Source organism: Agelaius phoeniceus, chromosome 4 (assembly GCF_051311805.1).
Source record: "Agelaius phoeniceus isolate bAgePho1 chromosome 4, bAgePho1.hap1, whole genome shotgun sequence".
Taxonomy (NCBI): domain Eukaryota; kingdom Metazoa; phylum Chordata; class Aves; order Passeriformes; family Icteridae; genus Agelaius; species Agelaius phoeniceus.
Window position 1 is genome coordinate 61,383,574 of NC_135268.1, and position 15,807 is coordinate 61,399,380.

General features: G+C 38.1%; 1 protein-coding gene across 2 annotated transcripts; it reads right to left on the reverse strand.

Moving 5' to 3' along the window:
• Positions 1-1,080: 1,080 nt before the first annotated feature.
• Positions 1,081-7,410, reverse strand: TMEM128 (transmembrane protein 128). 2 transcript variants are annotated; one of them, XM_077176600.1, is made up of 5 exons: positions 7,182-7,410; positions 5,951-6,089; positions 3,884-4,045; positions 2,695-2,803; positions 1,081-1,357 (listed from the first exon to the last, which is right to left on the reverse strand). In XM_077176600.1, the coding sequence occupies exons 1-4, from the start codon at positions 7,297-7,299 to the stop codon at positions 2,704-2,706; spliced, it is 519 nt and encodes a 172-aa protein (XP_077032715.1). In that variant the 5' UTR covers positions 7,300-7,410; the 3' UTR covers positions 1,081-1,357; positions 2,695-2,703. The 2 variants fall into 2 exon arrangements, with proteins under 2 accessions (XP_077032715.1, XP_077032714.1); XM_077176599.1 differs by having other exon boundaries at positions 5,951-6,092; positions 7,182-7,332.
• Between the last annotated feature and the right edge of the window lie 8,397 nt (positions 7,411-15,807).

The window sequence follows — 15,807 nt, forward strand, 5'->3', positions numbered from 1 at the left end:
TATTTATTTAATTGATGGCACTGCCAAATGTCAACCAGCTTTCCCTTTCCCTTATCCATACTTTTTTTAAACACTAGCAGATTTGAATTCAAGACATTGGATAATAAAGTATTTCCTATATGGTAACAAATATAACAGCAGAAATTTCAGAGATCAAGAAATGTCTCCTGTAAGTAGGTTTACAAGTACAAACACAGGTTCCAGATAACAGTATTTTACCTGTCAATTCAAATGGAAAGAATATAGTATTAAAACCCCACAACACTTGATTTAAGTATCACTTACTTCCAAATCAAACAACATGATTTGAGCAGGAAGTTTGAGTAGGTAACCTCTAGGCCCCCAGAGATAATATTTAAAGGTCCCTTTCAACACTAACTATTCTATGATGCTATTACTTACTACCCTGTCCCAGTCCCTCTGCAAGCCTCTCAAGTCCCTGGGCCTTACCCGGGTCGGCAGAGAGTGGGGGGTGCAGCCCCACCACGGCCGACTGCAGGGAGACACTCTCTGTGCCCCGAGGGTGCTGAGGGCACTCAGGCTGGTTGCCTTCGTTGCAGCAGAGACGACCGAGACGTCGGTGGAAGAGGAAAGGGGCCGACTCCCAGCAGGGGATATTCCAAGGTTTTATTAAGGAGTCCCGAGCGAGCTCCTATACCTCAGGGGGTTCCTCCTGCCGAGAGCACTGGGGGACGTTTGGAGCTTACATTTAAAGGGGGGAGGAAACTAACATAGATAAAATCCTACTGACCAATAGGTATCCCTGGGGGATGGGTGCTGGGGGGATAGACATACAAAACAGCGTATGGGGCAGGACTTGGGGGGTTGACCCTTGGCCCCTGGCTAATCACTCGACAACTTGGACCGAAACTTCTAGGTAGGGGGCTGGGATGTCGAGGTGACTGGCAGAGAGCCAGGGTGGGGGTTTTGGAGATCTCATCCCGGGAAAGGGATAACACAAGTAGAGGGAAGAGGAGGGGGGGGGGTACAGTCTGGAATAAACCATTTGGGAAAACATGGGGATACAAAACCAACTACTTCAAAGTATTACAAAATATAAGAACGCACTACAACACTACCCATGTGCTTAATACTCAAATATAAATAGAAGCTTTACAAAGCTTTACAAAATGAAAGGTTTCATGTTACTAAGAGATGTACAATATATTTATCTTCCAATTATTGACAAATCAGTTGCTTTTTCCTATGGTTATGTCCATTGATTTATAAATCAAGTAGATTAAGAATTACTGTATTAGAGCAAACAGGCAGTATTAGAAACAACAGAAGTACTGAGATGTAACAAAAGTGACATACACTTTGCAGGATTACAGTTCCTTGAGTCCTTCACATGAAGCTGAAAGAAAAGAAAAAAAAACAAATTTAACAAAAATCTTTGAATGTTCTATATACTGCACAAGCTCTATCAAAAATGAATTAATGATTTTGGAACACCAAGTAATAACTTGTCCCTAATTATCAGGCAAATAATTATTTGACCTAATACAGAATTTCCCCACATATTTCAAGTGCAGAGACAGAACATGGCTAATGATAGAGCAAACAAACATGGAGATGTTTGTATCAGCAAGTGTGACTCAACATTTTGCCACAATAAAGAGGTTCTGAATTAAGTATTGTATTTTTCAGAAGTCTGAGTTCTGTCAGAGTAGAAGTTAATTATCTCCTTAAAAATCAGGTTTCTTGATATCTCAAAAATAGAGGAGAAAATGCAACAGTGGTTCAGCTTGTTATTAAAAAAATCTGAGTTTCACCATCCCAGACATTAAACACTTTTTGCCTACATCTTTGTCAGTAGAATAGGCTACACTCTAAACCCAGCAATCCAGCACAGTCTTCTTTTTGCTGCACTCCTAAAAATGCTGAGGGATCACCTCACTAGGAAGTGGCAAGCAAAGCCAAACAGGCTTCCTCCTCATCCCTTGAGAAGTACAACAAACAAGACCTGCTGAAGGAGGAGCTGCCCTGGATGACATGAGACTCCTGTGATATAGGACACATCCTTTACCCTATTTACTGATCTGTATTTCGTGTCTTCCTTAGCCTTTTACATTTCCCTAGATTCATTCATTTGATAAGTATATCCTAACAAAAGATGTGGCAGTTATTGAGAATGCATTTTTCAAGTCAACAAAACAGATGGGTTGGCCTTTGAAAAGTCCTTTTTAGAAAGAACAAATAACTTCTCCTATCTGGCAATTTTCCACACAGCAGGTTGATGTGGGCTGTGCATCACAGAAAATGAAAACAGCACACTTGAAGACAAAGACATGACAAAGACTTTTTAATTTAAAAAAATGGAGAAGGCCTTTGTCCATGGATGTTGGTATCTTCTCCCCTTTACTATCAGGTGAAACAGCTTTACTAAGTTATCCCAGTCTAGGTAAAAGCTGCAGGTTTTTGGTCTATACATCCTGAAACCATCCATTCTCACTAATGTTTCTTTTCAATGTCTAGAATGGAGTTTTAAAGAAGTGAAAGGATATTCTTCTCCTTTTGATAACTGCATGTTCTCTGTTTACTCTATACACCACAAAATGTCACAATTTGAAGAATGTCCACAAAACATAGAGAAGAAACCCGTAAAGGGCTTCCCAATCATTAAATGTCTAACAAAGCAGTTCCCACAACAGGATAAATACTTTTATGTGCTTAAAAAATTCAATTATTTACCTGAAGGGCTTATCCCAGGAGTGACACAAGCATCACAATACCCATGAACTGAATGAAGAGCAACACAGGTGTCAAAAATGACCAGACAGGCCACAAGGCAACATTGAAACTGGGAATAAAAGCAGAAAGTATTTGGTAAGTTCAGTTGTCACATTACAGAAACATCAGGCATACAAAGGAAACATGTCAAAAGAAGAAATAAGATTTAAATTACTTAACCTGGAAATATACTTTGTTTCTGAAAACAAAACACATCAAGGGTAAAGGGTAAAGATACCTTTTACTTTCAGAAAATCTGTATCTGAAGCCCCTGAAAATTACCTACTCTTTGATTTTTCAATGGGCATACATGGCAGCTGAGAGAAGCTTTAATCTGAACTTTGATCTTGACAGATTTCAGTTAACTGAAGAGACAAGGGGAAAACCAACTAATTTTACAACTGACTTACAAGAATTACAGATTTGACTAATTATAAATCATAGGGAACCTTTATTTTCCTCAATCTTCCTTTTTTACACCATTGCAACAAACACTGACTGATATCTTGATACAACAGCTAAACAAGAGGAAAACAATTTTCATGCAGAAAGCAAATAGATTAACTGGTACAATGTAATTTTCTTCATTCACATTTGCTCGGTTCTCATACAATCTCATAAGTAAAGCAACTCTTACTAAAAGTACCATTCTCAGACAAAATATAAACCCTTAAAGCTCATATGTCAATAGTCAAAAGTCTAGCATTTTGGGTATGTTTGCTACTTATATTGTTTGATAATGAAGAGCTCTGACAGAAACTGATTGAATTTTTTCTCAGAGAGAGAGACTGCACCTTTGTCTTTATTTGTTAACTGCACAAGTAGTTGCCAGAGATGAGAAATTTACACTAACAAAGATAACTTCAGTTTTCCCCTGAATTTTCAAGACAGAAAAGATCCAGTACATCTCTAAGTACACAATATAAAGTTTCAACTGTTGCAACTCTTGCTTTGTCGATGAAAGTTGAAAGTGCAAGAAATTATGCTACCTAGAACTGGTATTGTCACCAATACACAAAGCAGAATTACATATAGAATTTCATTACAGAATTTCTTATAATTTATAAGAAATGATACTTATAAAATGAGCCCATTAACACACAGACTAGCACAGGTTTAGCAGAAGTTTGCACACAGTGTTTGAACTCACCAAATTGCTGCTGCTATGAAGGTAGCTGTTGTGATAGGAATCAGTGCAGGGTACTGTTCATCATAGTCCTGAATTCCACAGTACCACTCAAGATACAGTATGCAATAAAAGGCAACACATAAACATGCAGCCAATAAACAAGTGCCACAGGAAAGCCACCAGCTGTGGGAAGAAAAGCACATTAAGCCATGTTTAGCACAGTCACACTGCAGTTTGCTGAGTAATCTTCAGTCGACAAACAGAACAGGCAATATCTGTTAAAAACACAGATTGCGGCCTAGAGTTCCTGTAGGTTTTACCTTAAATTAATCTTACAAAACACTTTTTGCCCTTAAAAGCTGTTAAACTGAGTTTAATTTTGCAATGAAACACTCCTTTCATATATTGTCCCCTCAAGTATTTTGGAAATTCAATGTGACAGATCTTGTCAGAATCTACTGTACTACCACACCAAAACCACTTAGTCAATAATAAAGTAAAATAGGCTCCACTCCAACTGTGCTTTTCACTATAAATTAGACTGGTGATCTTTGTGCAACAGAAGTGCTGCAGAAAGCTTTAATATGGTTTCAGTTTGGGAAGTCTCAAATTTAACAAGAAACATGAAGATTATTTATAACTACTGAAGAAAACCATGGAGAAATCCAGAATTTTAAACTCAAATAATAAAAAAACACAGGGTATGTGATTATTTAGGAAGACACACTTTTGAGCCTCTTTGAGGATACATTTCAAGACTAGTTCAGATAAGGCAACTTGGGAGGAAGATGCACTTTAATAAAATCTTATCTGAACATGTATTAACAAATAAAAATTTTGAAAAATGAATTCTTACAATAACTTGATTACTAAATTACAAAGGGTAATTAAGGATCTTCCTATTCAGGTACCATGTGTTCTGGAATGGTACAGCAAACATAATATGCTACTTTGAAATCCTCTTACTACCAAGGGAGAATCCTGCACCAAGAGAACTGTAGCCATGGCCTACAAGCAGTGCAGGAAGACAGGGTCCTGACCCCAGATTTTGATTACACCTTGGAGTCACTGGTTTTGCTTTCACAGTCAGGTGTATGAAGGTATAACTAGCCTGGGAGAGCAGCTCCAGAGAACCTCCCAGCACAGAGCCCTGGGCAGCTTCCACATACTGATATAACAATGACAACTGCAATGTGTTTTAAAAGCACTTCCAGCTGAAGCCATCTAAAAACATTTAACATACATCAATCCCATTGAAAATAATTTAATAGAAAAGAAATAGACTAGAAATAAAAATTACCTCACAGAAATTATTTCACTAATCTTTTGCTGGCCTACTCAAAATCATGTACAGATCTTCTAGAGAAATGAACTTCTCTTTGACCTCTAAGGATTAATTTCAGGGGGTTTGTTATAAAAAAATAAAATCAAAGCCTAAATACTTCCAACAAACCAGGCAGCTATTTCTTGGACTTAAATGTAAGCTTGAAGGTACAGTATTAGAATATCTGGTATCAGAGCAAACTTTGCATGTACAAAAACAGCTAAGTAGAGTTTACAGAGAATAAAAACAATTGTAGCAAACTGTAAGCATTGTATTTACTTTAAAATTATATAATAATATCAGCTTAGGTGATATTGGTCCAACCTCCCTGCTCAAGCAACCTCAGCTACTGCCAGTTGCCCAGAATCATGTCCAAATGGCTTTTGAATATCTCCAAAGATGGAGACTCCACAACCTCCCTGGGCAACCTGTTCAGTGCTCAGACACCCTGACAATAAAAAAGTGTTTCCTGATCTTCAGAGGGAACCTCCTCCATGTCAGTTTGTGCCCACTGCCTCTGGTCCTGTCCTGGACACCACTGGAAAGAGCCTGGCTCTGTCTTCTTTGTACCCTCCCTTCAGGTGTTTACATGCAATGACAAAATGCCTCTGAGCCTTCTCTTCTCCAGGCTGAACAGTCCAAGGTTTCTCTATTCCTACTGCAGATCTTGTTCATCCATGATTTAAAATACAGTGACCAGATGTAACAAACTCAGTATGATTATAGGACTAAAACAAACCTTTTTGTAAGAAAAGATACCTTACCTATCTGCTTGCATAGTTTCTTTGATATTTTTTAAAAAATCAAAGTAGTACGTCACAGCTATTGATGCCAAAATCCAGAATGCAGAATGAATATTCAGTCTGTTAAGAGGCCTCATCGTCTTCTCTACAGCTGTAGACTCTTCTGTAAAGAAGAACATAATTATAGCACTAAAGCCAGTCATTAAATGAAGTATGATTATAGTTACATAAAGCATGATACTTTATCTTTTTAATTCATTTATCTCGGGAGATTATTCTACTCATCATAATACACTTTGTGCTACAAATATTCTAAAGACCTCTGAACATTTACTGAAATGAAACAGTTTAAGCAAGGTATCCTTTGATAAAATGATATAGCAGTAACAATCAGCACAACACTGTATCTGTGTATCTTTTTAGGAAACAGGTGACTAGATTTTGTAAGGGTTGTTTAACTAATGAAAAACCCCCGGTTTTATGAAACAATTTTTATTAATTTAGCATATAGAATTTCAGGTTGCTACTTCCAATCACTGATTTACTTTTACCCTTCTTTATGAATTTTAGTATTTGCAAAACGATCACAGGCATAATTTTCTTGTTTTCAACTGCAGAGAATTCACAAATTTTCAGCTGCAGTTTCAGGAGCTAGCTGGACTTACACTGCACACTTTCAGCAGGTAAACTGCAACTATCATTGTGCAGGAAACTACCTTCTCTTTTTTCCCTCATTATCATGTACTGTTTTAGAGAGAGCAAGGAGATGCGAAAGCCATTTTTGTGCCGACAGTAACCACGTAAGACAGTATTTATACACACTGTCAAAAAAAGGTGTCAGAGGCGGTATTGATGTCTCACACTCTGAAGTTTATCACCAGGAGTTCCTGGTGGCCCGTGTGCCTTCAGCAGTGTCACATGTGCCGATTCCTCCACACGCACCGCCGCCAGCCGAGAGTACCCACAGCTCTGCTGGAGCTTACAGGCAGCTTTATTTTACATTTCCTACATTCCTCCTCATCCTACTGGAGCTTGGGCCCGGAGCATCGAGCATTTCATCTGCATCAAGCAGATGAGGCAATCCGCGGCTGCCAGCCCCTCGCATCCCCCACGCCCGGCTCGCACTCAGGAGCGGACACCTGAGGGCAGCGGGGCCGCGCTCCGCGCCGCTCCACCCGAGGCGGCCCCGCTGGCGTCCCAGCGCCCGCCCGGCAGGGCTCGGCACCGCTCCCCGCGCCCCGGCACCACCCACCGGCCGTCCCGCCGCCCCGGGCAGGCGGCTGCGGCTGCTGCGGGTCCCGGGGCTCCGGCCCGCGCCGCCCCGGGCGCCGCAGCCTCGGGAGCGCGTCCCCGCCGCCGCCGGGCTCCATGTTGGGCCGCTCCGGCAGTGACGCGGCGGGGCGGGAGCGCGGCGGCCGCCACCGCCCCGGCGTGAGGGGCAGCGGCGGCGGCCGCGCCCAGGCCTCGCCGGTCCGGGGTCCAGAAACAGCTTCGGGAACCGCTGAGCCCCAATGGAGGGAGGGAGCACTGCCGCGTACAGCCGAGTGCCGCACTGAAGGCTGTGGTGCCGAAATGATTCAGGAAAAAACCCCAAAAAACTCTGCGGTGTTTTCCTCATCTGCCAAGCAGATGTTCTTCAGGGCAGATGTTAGGAAAATCTCAATTTCTGTGACACAGATCAGTGGTGTAGGTTAAAAATGATTGGAGCATGGTGCTAATAACAGCAGGCTCGGAGGTTCGATCTCCGAAGGGGCCGTTCACTCAAGGGTTGGATTCCGTGATCCTTCTGGGACCCTCCCAACTCGGAATATTCTGTGACTGTGAAATGCAAAGCTCTGGGAGCTTTCCAGAGCCACGGGAATCCTGTAGCACTCGAGACTGCAGCTCGTAACTGGAAATAACAAACATATTTGCAAGACAAACTATGTAAAAGTTAAATAAACGAATAAAATGGTAAAATAGATTGCTTCAGTTCTGTAGTTGATATCTGCATAACTAGATACAAAGTCACATTAGCATGTTTCTGCAAACAAAACCTTGAAACCAATTGGGCTTTCTTGTTTATTCACATGGACAAATTCAAAACTACCCAATTTTGCTGGAAGGTTAACCTTAGGTCTGGTCCTTGTAAGAATACTATGAATATTAAGAGTGAATATGTGTGCTGTATCTTCTGGGGTGTGTTCAGTGATTAAGCCATTAACATGGCTTTTAAAATTGAAAATTTTTTTGTAATAGTAATGATTGATTAGGTTAATTAGATGCTCCATGTGATTGTTACAAAACCTGTGCTTTCTCAGAGAAAATTTTGTGGCATAACATTAAGGCAAAAATCCTGCTGACTTCAATGTGGAAGTACCTGTCCAATACAGCAGCTGTTATGTATAGCTTTACAGTGGGATTAAATGTAGAAATATTCAATAAAAACTCAGATTATTATAAGGACGATTGAAGAAACAAGAACTTATTTCAGTACATGTAGTTTACTTACCAAAATCAAATTTACTAGCTGTATATAGATTAAAGTTCAAAAATCCAAGTGTTTCATAACCTGATTGTACTTTTCCTCTCAGAAGGCAAAATATTTTGCATTAAAACAATGATTATGAGAAATGTGTTAAATTTTCACTTACCACATGCATTCTTTGCATGGTAAATGTGCAGCATTTATCAACAGAAATGCCTTGCAGATACTTCCTTTCTAGTTTTATGTTGAGAAAACAGGAAAATAAAAAAAGAATGGAATGTAGGCTGTGGATAAATAATTATGTATTTTATCAGTAAACCCTAAAAAACCCTAAAAAGACCCCTAATTTTAGGCAATCCTAAGGGAAGAAACTAACTGGTAGAAACTAATTAGGGTAAAAGCTAAACTTTCTGTGACTTGAACTGTTTTTAAGCAGTTCTAAATCTGCTGGCTAACTATTTTCCTAAATATACTATTGTGTGTTTTATTAATGACTGAGATTGTAGGGACAAGGGAAAACAGGGTTCTCGTTATTCTTTATTACTGCACATTGAATTTAAGTAAATTCAGCCTAAGAGATACAAGAACAGGAAAAAAAATTCATTCTCTGCAGAAAGACAGGCCTTCATTTACATCTGAATTTCATATGAGAGGTGTCATAGTAAGTAGAAATTGTTTTCCCAGACTTAGAACATGTATCACATAAGGGCCAACCACATTGCATGCCTTAGTGACTACAGGGATTATTCTTTATGTAGTTCAGTTGAATATTTTGAAGTTAGCAGCTCATGGGAGATCAGAGCTCTGCTTTCTTATCAATGAAATAGAGGTTTCTTTGTTTTATTTCCTTTGAGTAAAATGACTACCTCAGCCTTCACTTTCATCTTAGTGATTCAAATAAGAAACAAAGGAAATCTTCATGCACTTTCTTTGCAAAAGCTATTCATAGGATATATCTTTGATTTAAACATAGCAATTAAATAAATATGTATGCTTGGAAAGGTTAAGATCTGTCAATGTTGTTAAACTGAACACCTCTGTTTACCTACAGAGTAGGTATTGTGCAAAGAGCTGAAATAAGAGCTTCCTTCCTGGGCTCACTATTGACCTTAACTGAGACCGCTCATGTTCTGTGTTTGTAGAGCTGAGATGTTTTCTGTGATCTTTTCACAGAGCTTCTCTGATTCAGAAATTATTAATCTGCCAAAGAATAGATAGTGATCAGGAGCTGAACCGAGACTGTCACAAAATGAGCAACATAATTAACAAAGCATCTAATCAGCGGGCCTGTTATGGATAATTAATTCTTCCAAGTTAATGTTTAAGAATCCTTGCATCAATGTTAAGAAGTATTTTAAAATGTGATGCTTGATGTGATAACTTTAGTTAAAAGTCTGAGAAATAAATTTGTGAATTTGAAGTTTCAGTGAAAGAAATGTACAACGGGCAGAGTTTGCAGCAATTTTTTTGTGAACTGTAGTCCCGGACTCTCACATAATATTCCACATCTTGGGAACTGAATTCAACACCTTCACATTCTTTTATTCTAACTAGAAAATAATGCTTTCTTTGTTAGTTGAATGTCTTTAAATATTCAGATTTTTTGGTTATAAGCTGAATTTCACAATCTATTTCAGTATTTTGAATTTTATTTTCTTGCTGCTCACTGAATATTTGCTGCTTAGCGGTTGGTTGATTATATGTTGATTTACAAGTAATTCTTAATGGCACACAAATGTGGTAGCTTTTTGTGTTTCTTGACTGGGTAGATATAAAATTTAGAATTGGAATTCCCAGTTAAATTCTCACTTTTAGGAAGTCAAATTAGTTTTCTAATATTCTAGCCAATTTTCATAGCTTTTTCCCTATTACAGAAATCTGTAGCTAAATTAGCCCAAATATTATCTGTTCACAAAACACCGGATTGGAATTTTCTTCATTCCATATCTAAGTAGGGTAGGCTCCTTCCTATGTTAATTTTTAGCTGAAGTAGGTTGGATACAATATAGACATATTTTTTCATTTTGAGGAATGATTGTGCTATAATAGTCTGTGCTTTCTGTTCACAAACTAAGTAATAATAAAGTCAGTAGTAATCTGCTGCTTATCTTCCACTATCAGGAGTAAAAGATTGGATGGGTAGAGATTTTCAATCCTTTCTGAACCTTGTCCTTGGACTAAAGTATTGTGCATCTTTTACACTGGGTAAAAAAGTAAATACATTGTCTGACTCATCTAGGTAACAAAAAAGCCTCCAAATAGTACAAACAATTCCCCTGCTTTCATCTTGCATTCTTTTAACTATTTTAAATTCAGTACAATGGAAAAGGACTTAAAAGCATTTGGTGTGAATAACTTAATGCAGATCTGAAAAACAACTGCTGGGTAAAACTCAATTGACACTGGATGTGGTGCATATACAAACTCCTGAACTCAAGCTGAATTCTCATGCGAGTATTAAATTGCAGTGCAGCCTTGGAGTGACCCTTTAGGAAGGAAACAATACATAGAATAGTGTGCTTGATACCAAGAGGGCTCTATATTTAAGCATGCAAGCATTTGAACTTCATGAAGAAAAAGAAAGCAGAAAAGATAAAGGCAGTTTAAAAGGTGAAGAGGGCATCTAGGAGAACAGAAGAAAATGCACCACATAAAGACATCTAATTTATGTAGGTATGTTATTCCTCACCTTGAAAGTTGTCAGCAAATTACCAAAAAATAGCTGATCTGAAGTATTTATTTGATAGAAGACCATCTTCACCCTCAATTATCCTGATTAAAGATGTTGGATATTTTTAGTGTTCAACACTTGCCTTTTTATAATCAGCAGTACAAATATAAGAGCACTGTTCTGTTCTTTCCATCTTTAACTGTGCAAACAAAACCAAAATATTTATCCAAATTTATCCAAATATCCAAAACTCATCCTATTTATCCAAAATAAATCTGGATAAACCATTCTCCTACAAGTAGCTAAGTAAATTTTCTTGCTCTTTCTCTTCTAAACCATTTGTTGAATTTAGTTTCACTTAACTATGCTTACTTTCTTGAGGGGGTACAATGGCTCTCAAAATGTTTTCCCAAGACTACAGTTTAATGATACAAAGCACTTGGCAGCAATACTCCAGCTATAATTGTTCTTGACTACTCAATCCCCAGTAGTGGTATATAATACCTCTCAGTTTGAGGATTTGATCTGGTTTTAAAAGCCTGCAAAAATGCAGGGGGTGGTGGAGAGGCAAAAACAAATGGCCAGATGTGGGAGAGTGGGAAAGAGAACACTTGGGACTTACTGAAACTGATTTCTTACTTAGGGAAAAGTCTGTGCAACCATGCATCTGTAACAATATGAAAGGAACTTCATTCTTAGGGCATTTAGGAACAGCCTAAAGTATGGTTTTTGAATACTGAATGTGAGATCTAATTCACCCAGGAAAAAAATATCTGTTGTGGGAATGGGCATTCAAGTGTATCATTCAACATTTACTGTACAGAAGCATTGGCCTCTCTTAGTGTGACACTTTGTTTCTCTGTTGGTTAGCATTATTTTAGGCTGTGATAGAATTTTAACTATGGTTTTGGAGATGTCTAGTGTCACCACTGCTTGTGATTTGACTGATGTACTAAAGCAGGGCTCTCACTGTTAACAAGATTGGAAAGTACAGGTCAGCATAGCAACATCTCCTTGCTGTGGGATTCAGCTCATGCTGTTTCTGTGGATTCTTGAAAAAAAATAAACACAAAACAAAACTCTTACATGCTTCATTCACAGTGAAGGTTTTCTTCACTGTTGTCCTTCACAGTCCATTACCACTTACATATAATGTAGGGTCAATTTTTCATGTATTTTGAACAGGTATTGTAATCAATTGGACAACAGAGTTAGAAGGAACACTGACTGAGTATTAAACTGTCCAAGACAGACAGGAAAAGAAAGATGTTTCCTTTATAAATTCAAATTCAACAATTTGAATTTTTGGCTAGAGGATGATTGTAAAATTCCCATTACTGTTCTGGCTAATCTGCATAACATAAACAGGTCCTTAAGAACATCAGCTGAGCTCAATTTTTTTCTTCTCATGGAAAACTTACCCAGTGCTAACCTCTGGAACCACTTCTGGTACTGAAAGTTCACCAAAAAAAGCTGAAACTTTCAAAGGCATAATACCTGGAACAAAACTGTAGGAGCAAGAAGCAAGAGGAAAGATATTTTCATGGTGTAAAACATGGTAAGAAAGAACAGTCTAGGAGAAAATCCTGGTCCTGTCTCATCCACAGAAAACATGAGCCTTTGTCATGTATGGATACTGTACAGTGTCCATAGGTGTGTATTCCTCCTGGAATTCCTTCCTATCAAGAGAAAAGGCCAGCAGAAGGGTAAAAAATTAGAGTAAAGGTGCACTTTTAGTGCTTTGAGTTTATACATTAATGGTTGGATGGTGGAAGATCATTTTGTGGCTACTGCAAGGAACAGAAGGCAGGAGGAAACACAGTGTGGTTTGAGCCACCTGCAATGCAGGCAGAATTCTGGTTCTTTTTTATTCTGGTTCTTTTTCTTTGTCACCTGAGATGCAGTGATCTGAATACTTTCAAGTGGATTTCATGCTGCCTGAGAGGAAGATCCCATGATGTTAACCAAATATATGTGAGTTGAGCTTGACTGTAATCTGGCCTTAATTAGGCTTTTTATACTAATTTTGTACTAATGCATTCCACATAGAAGCTTGAGAAGAGGGGTTTAATGGGTGGGCAGGCATCAAGACGTCATTTCTGGTTTTCTGTTACTTTCAAGTAATTTCATGAACTATAAAACTACTTCTGTGGGAAGTCAGTATTTTACTTCTGCTGTAGCTTAGGTATGAAGTTGTGTAGCAAGAGCAGCTTCTACTAAAAGATTCTAATGAGAAAAGTGAAACACACAAAAGACTGGACAATTCTAAATCTTCCAGAATAGATTTAAAAAGGAAAGATTAAAAAAAGATGCATTTGGAAAGGACTAAGATCTGTGATCTGCAGTCTTGAAGAAACAAATCCAATCTAAGCAAAAAGCTTGAAGGTTTTTCAGCCTTTGCTGTCTGAGAGCATAAAAGCACGAGGATTCAGGTACAAAAGGAATTACATCCAAGAATTGCAAAGAGAAGCAGTAGATTACCAGGGGTAAAAGGAACTGTGTCTTAAAAGTATAAAGGAAAGTTACTAGTAAAATTTCCTCTAGTCCAAGTGGAATTTAGAATTCAATATAAAGTAACACTTCCTGTAAAAGTACTAATGGGAAACATAATATGCAGCTTTTCTTGGCTGACAGAGCAGAAAAGAAACTTAGAGGACTTATTCCTGTTTTTTTCTTAAAGGCTAATCTGGGAGAAGAAAGGGGTAAATGTTGAATATATTGACTGAGATATCTTGTAACCTGTGACTACAGCTCAATGTACAGAACAATATGCCTTTTTTCACTTATCTTGCACAAAAACTTTAATATTTGCTCTCTTATTTCCTTAATAAGGGTGAGTGTTACAGCCTTAAAAGTTTCTGAATGAAATAATGTATTGGGTCTCTGTATCCTGTGGTCATCAGCTATGAGCCACTACTCATGTAGGGCTCTGAGTACATTGTCCTGATGCAATTGGATTATAGCACCAGGTGGGAGGATCAGTTTTCACTGGAGAAAGAATGAACTACTCTAATGCACCAGGACAGTGGAGGGCTGAGCACAACAAATAAGTAGCTGTCCTTTGAAGCTTTTTTTCTTTGAGTGATTAAAGTCCCTGCTTAAGTGCTTATGCTATAGTTATAATTAAAGCCACTAGCTTTAAACAATTTTCTAATTTCTCCCTTCCTCACCCTGCCACAAAGACACTCACTTTTCACTACACTAGAAAAGAAAATTTTAACAATAAGGTAAAATTATGGAGCTATGTTATGCTGTTTAGAAAATCACTAAAACATATTCTGGATTAAAACAATACTGGTAAATATGCTGCTTAATTATTGAATAGAAATTAGAGAGGTCCTGCTGTTTTTCTGTCTTCTTGAAGGATTCTCAATGATCTCTTGAGGGATTATGCCTCCCTCTGAAACAATTACCACCAAATTTGAAGTAAATTCAATCTGATCAAGACATCATTAGTTGCAAGGAGTAAATTAAAGTCCAGATCTGTTGCAAGGGGAAAAGTCAAATTGAATCCTCTTGAGTACTTTATTAATTGTCTAATGAAAAAACATCTAAGTCTGGGATTTTTTTCACTGGAGAGCTGCATGTCACTAATGCAACTATGCATGGACTAGAATAACACTTGAAGCCTTCTACAATTAAAGGCATAGACTCATCTACCATACTACATATTACTTACCACACTTACCATATTACATACATGACATATATGTAATACACATATATGACCATACTCAGTATTCCCAGGAACACCCAGAAAGAAAAATATGCCTACAAAGCATTATTCTGCCAACAGAGCAGGAAAGGTAACACTACAGCAGCAACATACACTGAGGTTATACTATTGTAATTACAACAGGGCTTACTTGCAACAGACTCCCACTAATGACTGTCCAAGAGAGGCAAGCATTAGATTCATGTGTGCCAAAACATGAAGGAAAAAGCTGAACATCAGCTGGTGCTGCTTTACCCTTTACACAGAGAGGGGAAGAATAATTTACAGTGTGTTTATTACTCCACACAGGCAGCACTAATCCAACCATGGCAATGCACAGGGGAGTACACTGTTTGAACCTTAAAGAATGATAACAGTTAAAGCAGAAAAGCAAATTACAAGGTCACATCCTACTCTGATAGGTCATCTGCATACTGTTTATTTGATATTCCTTATTCCCAGCTTTCACTGATCCATGGTGTTTGAACACTTAGCCTGCTGCTTTGCTTCATTCAGTGATCACTGCAGTAAACCCTGAGCATCAGACACCAGAACTCTGCAGTGATAGGAGCCAAGATTTTGGTTATCTGTTAGACTGAATAAAAAGAACTGTTGCATAGCTTCAACAAACAACTAACACCTTAAATTCATTATGTCCTTTCTTGCAACCTTTACAGTAAGACAAATATGTACTCAAAAAAACTGAACCCAGTTTTTAGTATTTATACCTTTAATATAGTCAATATTTCTATAAATTCAGATATTTTTACTGTGGAGTTTTATAGAAGTGTATCTGCTTGAAATCACTAAGCAATTTTTAAAAACACCATATGACTGAGTGCTTTATAATGCTGTTTTTAACAGACTATATCATAATAGGAAACTTCCTACATGGAAGTAATTTTGCAATTAAGTAAAAACCTACAAAACTTCAAGTAACTTTCCCCAGGCAGCTCTGTCTCTTACATACCTGTAACATTTCTAGCCTAGCTACATTGTTTTGGTGACAGTAATACAACAGCCTC

What these genes read in the sequence shown, in the direction of transcription:
- TMEM128 (XM_077176599.1), bottom strand. Translation starts at nt 7,299, where the DNA reads ATGGAGCCCGGCGGCGGCGGGGACGCGCTCCCGAGGCTGCGGCGCCCG. An exon ending in CCGGGGCGGCGGGACGGCCG is followed by an intron (nt 6,093 to 7,181) that starts GTGGGTGGTGCC and finishes TCTTCTTTACAG; the next exon opens with AAGAGTCTACAGCTGTAGAG. An exon ending in TTCATAGCAGCAGCAATTTG is followed by an intron (nt 2,804 to 3,883) that starts GTGAGTTCAAAC and finishes TTTTATTCCCAG; the next exon opens with TTTCAATGTTGCCTTGTGGC.